This window comes from Ochotona curzoniae, unplaced genomic scaffold, assembly GCF_017591425.1.
Source record: "Ochotona curzoniae isolate NIBS_2020 unplaced genomic scaffold, NIBS_Ocur_1.0 contig_2723, whole genome shotgun sequence".
Lineage (NCBI taxonomy): Eukaryota > Metazoa > Chordata > Mammalia > Lagomorpha > Ochotonidae > Ochotona > Ochotona curzoniae.
This window is the reverse complement of record NW_024465573.1, coordinates 18,970,363-18,983,578: the sequence shown is the minus strand read 5'-3', so window position 1 is coordinate 18,983,578 and position 13,216 is coordinate 18,970,363. Positions and strand designations below refer to the sequence as shown.

Here is a 13,216-nt window from a genome sequence, read left to right as displayed (position 1 = left end):
TGTTACATATATTCAAGCCTGTTCGTTTCTTTTGCTCTATGTAGGAGTAACACTTTTTTCTGTGATGTGGTTACAAACAGAAAAAGGACACTTTTATAATAATTTCTTTGTTTTCCATAACAAAATAAATTAAAAAAAAATGAAGATTCTATCCAAAAATCTCAAAGTAATTAAATCCTAGACTAAATCCACCACCATCTTGGGCCATTCTGTGGCTTCTGAGCCTATAGCAATTAGAAGTGACTCGAGTCTCCGGAGGCTCCTCAGAGCTGAACAGAGAGTGTGAGTACTTCCGGGGGCCAGGGCTTGAGGCCAGTGGGCAGTGACACCACACATGCTCTGTGGAGTGCATACCTCCTCTTTAACAGTGCCAAACTCGGGATCCAGCGCTTTGAAGTGATACCGGTGATTCCCTTCCCGGTCAATAGCTGCTTTAAAATCCTTTAGCGTCACTTCCCCCAACCTGCAACAAAAGGACAGTGCACCAAGACAGAATGTTAATCAATAAGTTGGGAAGATAGGGCCCTTCCATGGTCAACAGGCAGAAACAGCATGGCCTTGTCAGGTCACAACCCCTGATAACCCTCATTGCATCTGAGATGACCCGAGAATTTAAAATAGAATTATTGCATCTACAGCAGCCAAATCACTTTCCTCTGGTTTTCTCTGGGAATTAGACAAAAGGTATCTGAAATCAAGTCTGCAGAACAACCATATGCACATCTATGGTTCTCTTGATTTCCCTCTTTACTATTCCACTTTACAATATTCCACTTCTTTACTATGGAACATAAAATGTCACCATGTTTACTTTCTATCTTTAGGAAGCTGGCTTTTCTCCCAGAGCAAACTAGGCAGACGCTAGGAAAATCTATGACCTTTCTCAGTAGTTGATTCAAAACTATGTTCTTTAGTACAAAATATATTAACTGACTTTTTGCAAAGTTCTTAACATAAATTCACAATTGGGATTAGCTACAGCCATCTAATCATAACAAAGAAGAAGGAGCGCCAGGATGCAATTGATGGCTAGTGGCAGGAGGTATTTTGACCACTCAAAAACTATTATTTCAGACTTGGAGCGTATTTGTAAGTTATCCAGATTGAAAGTACAAGGATCCCAGCATCTCACCTCTTTGGTATGTTGACCATGAAGGGTGTAAGTGACCGGTCAGTGAAATAGAGCACTTTAGTGCAGGTGCTGCTGACAGCTGGAGAGCTCTGAGAATGAGGCAATTCTGCAATCAGAGACAGACTGAGTGGTTAGGACATCCCATTGGCTCCAAACCATCCCATAACTCCAGTTATTCAAAGTATCTCAGGAGAATGTATCATACCCTTGCCAAACGCCATGTCCACAGGGGATGATCCACAGAAGTCACCAATGGTACCACTAAGACAAGGGGTATTTTGAACATGGGCAGTATCACAAGCACCGTCACGCCTCACCATTCCATGTTTTTCTAGCAGGGGATTAGCAACTGATCTGAAAGCCAGGTGGCTAAAGACCGGCAGAGGGCAGAGAAGCCCAGAAAGTTCAGCGAGGCAATGGAGACACACAGCAGGGTCTGTAGGCTTTGCCAGCATTTAGAATTTGGTGAACAGTAGTGGAGAATAGTCCTGGGATTCATGAAAACAAAGACCACACAAGCACGGGAACCTTAGAAACTCAGATCCCAAAGGGCCTCTGCTTCCACCTGAAAAGGCAGAAGACCTAAACTCTCAGCTACATAGGAATCACCTGGCTGTTCCTGTGGCTTCCTTTTTTTTTTAAGGAGAGGGGAAAAAGATAAAGAGCTCTCATCTGCCAGTTCACTCCCCAAATGCCCACATGGCCAAGACAAGGCCAAAGCTGGCAAACAGGAATGATCAGCATGTGGGTGACAGGGACCCACTCACGACTGCTTCGCAGGGTCTGCACTGACAGAAAGCTGGAGTCGGGAACCAGAGCCAGGAACTGACTCCAGGTACTCCACTGTGGGACCTGAGTATCTGAATGGCTAAGCTAACCCTTCCTTCTGGTCCTAGGTCTTTAACTCAAGTTTCTAACTTATATATTTTTAAAAAAGGTGCTTTGGGGAAAATGTAGTTAATGAGTACTTGTAGTTATGACTTTAAGAAAGAAGGAGATAAGAACAATCACAAACCTTTATCATAAAGACCCAAACTAATTAAACATCCATATATATGAACTCTCTTCGCCAATTCCACCTACATGTATTTTCTTTCTTACTCTAAGCATTGATTCCAACCCAAACTGGCAACTTAGGAAATATATTCTGGGAGAGAGATTAAAATAAGGGAGAGTGGGGCAGCAATGTGCTCAAGGAAATTAAGCGGCTGCCTGCAATGCCAGCTGCTCCACTCCGATTCTACTCCAAGCCAATTAGCTTAAGGACTGCAGCAAAAGACAGCCCAAGTACTGGGGTTCCTGCCATTCACCTAGGAGAGCCAGATGAAGTTCCTAGCTCCTGGTTCTGACCTGGCCAGCCCTTCTTATTGATATTCCAGCAATGAATCAGTGGATGAAGATCTCTGTCTTTCTCATTCTCACTAACTTTGCCTCTCAAGTAAAAATAATCATTTTTTTAAAAATAATTTAAAAATTTGAAAATTAAGGGTGAGCATGAGAGCTGCATTAGTAAGGGGTAAAAGAAAAAGAAACTTCCTCTATTTGCATAGCAATCAGCTTTCCCTCCAAAGAATGCAGTTATACCATTCATTATTCTCCTTTGTCCTAGCAACCATCACTGTGTCTAGCACATAATAGTTATGAAATAAATAAAAATTTCACCTTTATTTTATTTTCATTTTTTGGTGCAGCTATAAATGGCTCCTGCATTTTTTTAAATTTCAAAATATTCATTGTTAAATATTCATTTACTTTGCTTTGCCTGATCTATCTGGCTAGAGATTTAGATTTGATTGACTTATCAATTTTCTATTTCAATGTCATTGATTCCTATTCCTATATTTATTCCTTCCTTTTTTCTCTTTTCGTATTTATTTTCCTCTCCTTATTCATGTTTCTGAAGGTAGCTCAGTTAACTGAGATCAGTAATTAGAAAGTTTTGTTTCTGTTTGCATGTATGTATTTAATGCCACAGATTTTCTTCTAAGCACTGCTTTTGCTGCATCCCAGAAAAGTTTATGTATTGAGTTTTCAAAGATTCATTTGATTTATCTGAAAGGCAGAGTGAGAAAGACAGAGCAAGATCTTCCATCCGCAGTTTACTCCTAAATAGCTTCAACGGCTGGCTCTGAGACTGGCTGCAGACAGACCTAACCAGGCCTCATAAGTGGGAGGCAGGATCCCCAATACTTGGCCATCTTCCACTGCTTTCCCAGGAAAATGGTCAGGAAGCTGGGTTGGAAGTAGAGCAGCCAGGATTCAAAGTGGCACTGTGACACGGCTGTCAGTAGGCCAAACCGTGGCTTAACCTGCTCTGCAACAAGGCCATCCCTATGCTTTCTTTGTATTCAAAATATTTTGCAACTGGTTTTGTGAATTTCTCTTTGACCCACAGGACATTCAGATGTGTGCTGCTCAATTTCTAAATACTTGTAGATCTTCCACATATTTTTCTGTTACTGATCTCCAGCTTCATTCCATAATGGCCAAAAAAAAAAATCTTATATGATTCCAATTCTTTCGAATTTGTTGAGCTTTATGGCCAGATCATGAAGCATCTTGGTGAAGATGCCAAAATACTTGAAAAGAAGACATATTTTGCCATCATTACTTGGCATGTTTGCCACATGTCAATCAGAAGAGTTGGCTGATATGCTGCCCAGGTGTTCTATGCCTTTAGTGGTGCTCTGCCTACTAGTTCTCCTGATTACTGCAAAGAGTATTAAAGTTTACAACTGTAATTGCAGATTTATTGATTTATCCTTTTTATTGCATTTTGCTTCATGTATTTTAACATTGCTGTCAGTAATACACATATTTAGGGCTGACTGCAGAAGCCTGGTGGCTGAAGACCTCACTTTCCATACAAGTACCAGTTTGTGTCCTGGCTATGCCACTTCCCTTCCAGCTCCCTGCTTGTGGCCTGGCAAAGCAATCAAGGATGGGCCAAAGTCTTGGGACCGGGCATTTGTGTAGGAGACCTGGAGGAGGCTCTGGTTCCTGGGTTCGGATCAGCTCAGCTCTGGCTGTTGAGGTCACTTGGGGCATGAACCAGTGGATGAAGGATCTTTGTCTCTTCTTCTCTCTGTAAACCTGACTTTCCAATAAAAATAAAATCTTTTAAAAAATGCATATTTACAATTGGTATGTTTTTTTGGTGAACTGATCTCTGTATAATTATATAGTATCTCTCTCTATTCCTAGAAAATTCTTTGTTCTGAAGTACATTTCATCTGATACTAATTTAACCATATCAATTTTTTACTGATTTATGTTTCCATGGCATATCTTTTTCCACCCTTTAACTTTTGTATTATTATATTTACAGTGGGTTTCTTATAAAACATACATAGGTAAATCTTACTTTATCATGTAACTTGACAATATCCAATCTTTTAATTGGTACAGTCAGACCACACACATTTAGTGCAATCATATGCTTGGATTAAAAGATACCAGTAAATACAATGGTAATAGTCTCCTATTCAGGAGTTTCCAAATTTTAGCTATTCTACTAAGAATTTGAGCATAATACCTCTTTCATTCAGAGCAACACCATTAGCTAGTAATATCATTCTGATTTATGAATGAGGAATGGAGGTTAGAGGGGTAGATGGTTTAGTTCCTAAGGTGCCAGAGCTCCTGAGTGTTAGCATCAGAATTAAAATATACCTCCTTTGGGCTTTGTCTTTCTCTCTCTCTCTCTCTAAGGCAGATGTACAGAGAGAAGGCGATACAGAGAGAAAGATCTTTGATCCACTAGTTCACTCCCCAAGTGGCTGCACCAGCTGGAGCTGAGCCAATCTGAAATAAGGACTCAGGAGCTTCTTCTGGGTCTCCCAAGTGGGTGCAAGGTCCAAGGCTTTGGGCCGTCCTCGACTGCTTTCCCAGGCCACAAGCAGGGAGCTGGATGGGAAGTGGAGCTGCCGGGATTAGAACCGGTGCCCATATGGGATCCTGGTGCGTTCAAGACAAGGACTTTAGCCACTAGGCCACGCCACTGGGCCCTAAATCTAAGGTCCTTAATATTTTGCTCTATGATGTCTCCTAAGAATTTTATAATTTTAATTCTTACATAGTTCATTAATTTATTATGACCTAATTTTGCATATGATGTGAGGTAACAGTGCCATCCTAATTCATGTGGAAATCTGATTGTCGGGCCCGGCGCGGTGGCGCAAGTGGTTAAGGTCCTCGCCTTGCACGCCCGGGATCCCATATGGGCACCGGTTCTATCCTGGCAGTCCCGCTTCCCTTCCAGCTCCCTGCCTGTGGCATGGGAAAGCAGTCAAGGATGGCCCAAAGCTTTGGGAACCTGCACCTGCGTGGGAGACCCGGAAGAGGCTCCTGGCTTCAGATCGGCATAGCATCGGCCATTGTGCTCACTTGGGGAGTGAATCATCGGACGGAAGATCTTCCTCTCTGTCTCTCCTCTCTGTATATCCGCCTTTCCAATAAAAAAAAAAATAAAAATAAAATCTTTTTAAAAAAATCTGATTGTCAAACTGTCACTTGTTAAAGAAACTATTCCTTGGCCAAATGGTTATAGATAAACGTGTTTTAGGCCAGGCCATGGCCCAACAGGGTAATTCTCCACCCTGTCACACCAGCATCTCATGTGGGTGCTGATTTTTGTCTCAGCTGCTCCTCTTCTAATCCAGCTCTCTCTGTATGGCCTAGAAAAGCAGTGGAGTATGACTCAAGTCCCTGGGACCCTCCACCCATATGGGAGACCTAGAGGAGGCTCCTGGCTTTAAATCAGCTCAGCTCTGGCCACTGCAGCCATCTAGGGAGTGAGCCAGCTGATGGAAAACCTTCTCTGTCTCTTCTTCTCTTTATACATCTAAGTTTCAAATAATAATAGATAAATATTTTTGAACGAGTTTTTATCTGAACTCTGAATTCTATTCTGCAAATTTATGAGCTGATTTTCTCATATTTCACCTAATGCTTATGATTATTTCTGTATCATAAATAAGGAAACTAAGATATCAATGTCATTAGTTAACCCAGTTACCCATGGTCACACATTCTACTAAGTGGCAGAACCAAAACTACACTGCAGGTCTGTAGGATTCGATATTGTATGTTTATCTTACTCTGTTTTGTGTCGGGCTTTACATACAAGTTTGAAATGTCTTTGGGCCATCAGAGAGACAGATTCTGTTTGCATTTGAAAATAATCATAAAGATCAGAAAAGAGCTAGCAATAAAGAGGAAGTGCTAATCTAACCTTCACCTGAAAGTAGTTGAGTCCACAGGCGGTGAAAGAGTGCCTAAAGACTACCTAAATGAGGAGACCTACGTCCGTACCACAAATGGAATTCCAAGACATAACAACATTCAGGAGTTGCAAAGAAGACGAGGAAAAAAGATTTAGGGAGAATCCTGGTTAGAAAGCCAGAAAGAAAAACTTGCGTGTCTTCATTAGACTTTAGAATCAATGAGGGCAAGTACCACCTGCATCTTGTTTATCTGTTTGCAGTGTCTAACACTGATGGTCCATATGGATCCTCAATTAATATCTACTGAACAGAGTAACAGGTTAGTGCTAACGCTTCAGGAGGAGAATGTATTCAAGAACAGGGATGCCATTCAAGAGCAGAAAGTGCTTTTGAAAAGACAGGGAAGGGACTGGTGCAATAGCCTAGTGGCTAAACTCCTTGCCTTGCATGCGCTGCGATCCCTAATGAGTGTTGGTTCCTATCCCAGCTGCCCCGCTTCCCATCCAGCTCCCTGCTTGTGGCCTAGCAAAGCAGTCGAGGACAGCCCAAAGCCTAGGAAAACCCAGAAGAAGCTCCTGACTCCTGTCTTCAGACTGGCTCAGCTCCAGCTGGTGTGGCCACTTAGGGAGTGAACCAGTGGATGGGAGGATCTTCCTGTCTGTCTCTGCTCCTCTCTGTATATCTCTCTTTCCAATAAAAACAAACAAATCTTAAGAAGAAAAGACGGGGAAAGATGTGAAAAATAACTACTTCAATGGGCAACAAGAAAGTCAAGGATAACCCACAGAAAGAACACTCAGTGGGGTAACCAGGTCGTAGGCTAAGAAGTAAATAGAAAGTCAGCAAGAACAGAAAGCAAGCAAGAACTATTAAGAAGTTGATAAATAAGTCAGTAGCTACAGAACTGTCAGTTATGTTTTGGATATCATTTAGACAGAAATTTCAGTTCACTTACAAATATGGATTATCATTTACGTTAACACTTTTGTATATAAAAATCTATAAAATGATTTGCAATCTTTTGCACAATATATATGTATGAACGGATTTTGGGGGAAGGGTGAGGAATTTATTATACTTTTGAATAAGAATTTCCAAATCTTTAGGGCTATGTAAGTTGTCTGTTTATAGTATATGGAGAAAGTACTGATGAGGGAAACAACAAAATACAAACCTGTCTAGAAAAATAGGAATGGGCTATTTCAAAGCACTACTAGGAAAGGAAATTGAAAACTACTTTTGTAACTAAAATAATCTTTCACTTTTAGTACAGATTACTCAAGAGGAAAATCTATCTAAATACTAAGTTTGAGAATGATGTTCTATATACTCTCAAATATTTTACATTTCATATTTGTGCCAATATTTTAAGTGTGTCACTTTAAGCTTTGCTTACTAATGTAGTTTTTAAATGGTATACATAAAAAACAACAACAAAATTTCACATCCGTTTTTTACCATTTGGATTTTATAAGTGATCGTTAAGATACTTTCAGATTAGGCCTAAGCAAAACAAAATGTGAACATTATTAAACCAAGAAGTAATGTATAAATCACAACAGAAACTATGAGGGAGAATACATTTCCTACAAGTTGGAGCGCGAGGGAAAACAATGTTGAGTGGGCAGAAGCAGGTAGGCACACAATTCCTAATCATGGCCACTAGATGGTGCAAACTTACAGGATTTAAACTGAATGATTTTTTTAAGCCCCTAAGGTTTTTAAGAAAAATCTCCAAATAAATTAAACCTACTTCATCTGGGAAGAAGAAGAAATTTTTTGTGCCATTTTTGATTGCAGGATGATGTGCAGATGTATGCATATTTTTGTTGTTTCACATTTTGTTCCGTTCGAACTTACATGTTTCACAAAGACACTGTAGTCCTGACAGGCACCCTGCACACAGCTAAATGGCATTTGGTAAGAAGGTGGTGGTAATGATAGCACACTTTCACTGTCCCCAAACTATCTCAATTCTAGTATTGTTGCAAAAATAAAGTATAAGAGTGAATCACTATAAGAAACATTCTAGGGCCCGGTGGCATGGCCTAGCAGCTAAAGTCCTCGCCTTGAGCGCACCAGGATCCCATATGGCCGCCGGTTCTAATCCCAGCAGCTCCACTTCCCTTCCAGCTCCCTGCTGTGGCCTGCGAAAGCAGTCAAGGACAGCCCAAAGCCTCGGGATCCTGCACCTGCGTGGGAGACCTGGAGGAAGTTCCTGGTTCCCGGCTTTGGATCGGTGTAGCATCGGCCGTTGCGGCCACTTGGGGAGTGAATCATCGGATGGAAGATCTTCCTCTCTGTCTCTCCTCCTCTCTGTATATCTGACTTTGTAATAAAAATAAGTAAATCCACAAAAAAAAAAAGAAAGAAAGAAACATTCTATCCTCAAACCAATGGTAATTTGAAAAATACTCAATTGCTTGGAGACCTGCCTGGGCAATAAGAAGTACTTACTTGAGTGCGGGGGCCAGGACTCTGGGTAATCACCACCTGCTTGAGCTCTGGGGGACTTGCCTCGAACCTGAAGGAGCCACATAAAAGAAAAAATTATATACATTTTTCTATAATTTCTTCTTCCAATCTTGTCAAATTGAACATGTTTATACCAGCAATATTCATGTATATTTCTAAAACACTTTATAGCTTCTGGTGCATTTTCCACATATCTTCCTGTCTAGTGTCAAGGTTGTCCAGTGGCAGGAGAGAAAAGAGGCACAAATTAACACAGAGACCTTGGAGGTGGGGTGGGGGCGTGGCGGATCAAGAGCCATGTCCCTTAGACAGAAATGCAGTTGCTGGGAACAGGAGTTCCCATGAACTCCTTTCCTGGATTGTTGTACCATAATGAACAGACAGCTCCACTGAGAGGAAAAGCAAAGAAAAAAGACATTGGTAACCTTTGGCAGGATCTTTCATTTTCCCTAATTTTTTTTTTTTGGTAAGATATTTTCTAGCACTTCCTTCATCGACATTGATATTTTTATTATTTACTGATTTATATTTATTTACTAGAAAGAACTACACAGAGAGAAGGAAAGACAGAGAAATCTTCCACCCACTACTCAGTCCCTAGATGGCCAGTTTTGGCTGCGACAGGCCAAAACCAGGAGCCAGGAGCTGCATCCGGGTTTCCCATGTAGGTAGCAGGGAATCATCTCCCACTGCTTCTTCCAGGGTGTTATCAGGAAGCTGGATTGCAAGTGGAACAACGGTAACTTAACCCTGACTCTGCCACATTAACATTTTAAAAATATTTTTATAAAGATTTGCTGTATTTTTACTTGAAAGGCAGAGTTACAGAGAGAGACAACAAGTGAAAGAGCGGTCTTCTTTTTGCTGGTTCACCTCTCAAATGACCACAGCAGCTAGAGGTAGGCCAGTGTGAAGCCAGGAGCCTCCTCCTGGTCTCCACGTGAGTGCAGGGGTCCAAGTACTTGAGCCATCCTCCACAGCTTCCCAAGGCCACGAGCAGGGAGCTGAGTCAGAAGTGGAGCAGCTGGGGTATGAACCAGTACCCATGGGATGCCAGTGCTACAGGTGGAGGCTTAACCTACTCTGTACCATGGCACAGGGCCCCGCATTAATATTTTCAAAAATAGGCTTGCTCAGGAGCTTGCCCAAGAGAGCTACCAGAGTGAAGACATTACCTTTCTTTCTTGTTTCTTCTGCGTCTCCATGACATGCAAGCGCTCCATGAGGCTGGAGATGCCCTGCTCCAAGCTGTCAATGGTGTGGTGCTGAGGATCGTGACCACTGAAGCTGTTGCGCAGGCTGCGGAGAGCATCACGAACCAGCTGCAGGTCACTGCTCTGTGGGCAAAAGCAAGGTGCCATCAGCATAGCCCGGAGCCATATTATCATAACACACCTAACAACTGGAGAAAACAGAGAGGAACCCAGAGGAACCCAGAATAGATCTTTCATTGCTGAGAAGATGTGATTGGTAGGAAATTTTCCTCCACAAAGGCAGGCCTAGTGTGTGTCTTGAGTTTGTAGAACAAGTGCCTTCAATCTTTATATACACAACAGATGCAAGGATAAGGGAACTGTGAGATAAAAAGCCTAGTCCACTGGGAATGGTTAGGACATTCTTCTGGTTTCAGTTAGAAGTGGCAAGCTTGCACCCAAATCCTAGGGACCTACCCCTCTGTGGGTGATGGAAGTAGTTCCTTTTCCTGCCGTTGGAAAGAGAAAACCATTGCTTTCAGAGTTGTGACTACTGCAGTAGGTCACCTAGAGCAGCAAAAAGAAATGAGACTAGTTAAAGAGAGAATTCCAAGCCAAGAGGTCTTTATTTTTCTTCTTTATGTCACTTCTTGACATTGCACATACTTTCTGTTTTTAATGTCTCTGTTAAGATGTAAGCTACATGAGTTTACATTTCTTCCCCTTTTTTCACTGCCGCATCATGTTGGATGTAGAAATAAAGAAATGACAACCTCCACCTATAGAAGACCCCCTAACTTGGACTCTTGACACAGTCACTGTGGAGACTCAGAACCCTGCACAAGCACCTCATGCCTTTGCTTTGGTAACAAAAACTAAGGACAACTTTTCATATTTTTTTAAGATAGACTCTGTGCCAGATGGACGACATGGAACTATATTTAGTTATTTATGGGGATGACCTTACATGTTCTTCCTAAAGGCAGAGAGGACAGCTATTATTCATATTTTCTACATGAGTCTTATCTTCAAGGTTCATAAGCTAAGCAACTTAAGGTTGCATAATACAGAACTGTTGTATAAAGATGGGTTTTAAAACTTCATGTTCTTATTCTGGAATCTATAGGAACTCAACCCTCTTGCCAAAACAGTCATCTAATAAACTGGCCTATGGCCTGGGTTCAGCTCTCTTAAGTCAGAAAAACAATCTTTTTGTCTTGTAAGCGAGTCCTGGGTTACCTCATCTGCCTCTCTCTTCATACAATGAGCCAAAAGGACATCTTTGTGCTCCAGCTCCCGTTCTAGATCCACCTGCAGGGCAGAGGCTCTATTAGAAAAGGATTTCTGCTGGGCAAAGGGGAAGGGATGTCAGAGGCTAACTGTTCTCACCTGCTGGTAATTGGCATCTGAGAGTTTCCGGAGTGCTTCTTCCAACTTGGCCTGGTGCTGCTGCAAGAGGCGATCCTTCTGCCCCAGCTCTTTCTGCAACAGAGACAGAGCTTTCAGATGTGTGGCAGAACCAAGGACACTCAACAGCTCCCCCTGGGAAGGGAAGGTTCTGCCACAGGAAAGCAGAGCCTCATGGCAGAATCTCCCACAGTGCCTGGGACTCTAGATAAAGAGAGCAGCAGGATTCCCATTTATGGTTTCTCCTTGCCACCCATGCTGATTCGAGATAAAGGCAAGACTAGAACTCTGGCTTCAGACTCCTACTTCTACAAACTATGGTGTGCATTCTTCAGGGTTAGTGAGTCAAGGGCCAGAGAAAACAATTATCTTCCATAAAAAAGGGTGATAACAGGATAACTAAGTAGTCTTCAAACAACAGCAGCAATGAGAAGGTCGGAAGGAAGCCATTTCCAAATCAGTAATCATCCTTACTTTATATTCTCCCAAAAGCTGATTCCTCTCATCTAGCTTCCTCTGCAGATCCACCTGCAAAAGTAAGAACAAGTGGCTGGCATGAAGGTGTTGTTCACAAAGACTCAAGAAAGCCAGCAGCTAAAAATTAAACGTGAGCTCCTAGCTCACACAGACTTTGAAACCCCAAAGTCATGAGTTGGTGCAGACTTGATCCAATGATGCTGTCTAGAAGGTGGGGCCTGATGGGAGTTCCTTAGATCATGAAGGGCCATGCCCTCAGAAGGTACTTCTCAGGAGAGGGTTGGTTCTATAAGCCTGAACTGGGCCTGACTGCTCTTGCTTTGTTTCTGGCTCGCCATGTGAGCATTCTTCTGTATTCATTTTGCCATTGCCATCCTCTGGCCTCCCCAGACAGCTGAACCAACGCGGCCAGCCATTGTGGGACTGGGGCTATGAGCCTTCAGAACTGTATGCCAAAACAAACTTCCTTCATTCCTAAGAAACTTGTCTTGGGTATCTGCTAGGGTGACAAAAAGCTATTCAATAATCAGAGTTAATGCTGGTAGTTACAGTACACAGCACAGAGAGGGTGTGACTATGGAAACAATATATGATTTCTATTGATATTCTTTAATGAAATCATTGGACCGTAGAACCACAATTTAGCCTCACCCTCACTATAGTAGAAGGGTTCCAGGACCTTCAGCATGACACGACTTTCTACCTAAGAGTGGAATCTGACAGGGAATAAAATGCAGACAGTGAGTGCAGGCAATCCAAACACAAAAGAAGGGGGACAAGCATGGTAGACATCACAGCACCTCACACACTATTCTGTTAGTGGGAACCAACAAGGTCAGAGGTCATACACTCAACTCACATTCTGGTTGTGCAGCTCATCTCTGTCCATATTTGCCCTCAACAGTTCTTGTTTGAGTTGCAGAACTGATGTATCCTGCTGAGCCAATCTCTGCTGCAAGGCATCCTGGGGGAAGAGAGCACACTAATTACTGTGATCTCCATTAAATTAATCAGCCAGTTATTACTAACTCATTTACTGTGTAACCAGAATCGATTCCAAGTGGGAGACCAAAATAGTACAGATCTTGTCATAAGTTGCTGATCTGATGTCCTTAAGGATACTAGTATCTAAAGGAAGACCCTACTTACTGTCTTATCAGGGGACTGAAATCAGATTTTCCTTCTGTCTACATTTACTCCTACCCTTGCTTCATTTCTGAGAGCACGGATCCTGGGGACACAATGAGTGGCCTTTGGGAACAGATAACCTTAGATTTAAATTGTAAATCTACCATTCACTACTTTTG

General features: G+C 42.1%; 1 protein-coding gene across 2 annotated transcripts in view; it reads right to left on the bottom strand.

Moving 5' to 3' along the window:
• The window catches only part of DIXDC1 (DIX domain containing 1), a 66,465-nt gene that overhangs the window by 4,225 nt on the left and 49,024 nt on the right, over positions 1-13,216 (bottom strand). For both annotated transcript variants that reach the window (XM_040976935.1, XM_040976936.1), the window contains 9 exons: positions 12,769-12,873; positions 11,907-11,960; positions 11,415-11,507; positions 11,265-11,336; positions 10,503-10,592; positions 10,008-10,169; positions 8,815-8,881; positions 1,133-1,238; positions 355-463 (listed from right to left, as the gene is read on the bottom strand). In XM_040976935.1, the coding sequence (XP_040832869.1) occupies positions 355-463; positions 1,133-1,238; positions 8,815-8,881; positions 10,008-10,169; positions 10,503-10,592; positions 11,265-11,336; positions 11,415-11,507; positions 11,907-11,960; positions 12,769-12,873 (858 nt within the window). The remainder of the gene's footprint in view (positions 1-354; positions 464-1,132; positions 1,239-8,814; positions 8,882-10,007; positions 10,170-10,502; positions 10,593-11,264; positions 11,337-11,414; positions 11,508-11,906; positions 11,961-12,768; positions 12,874-13,216) is intronic.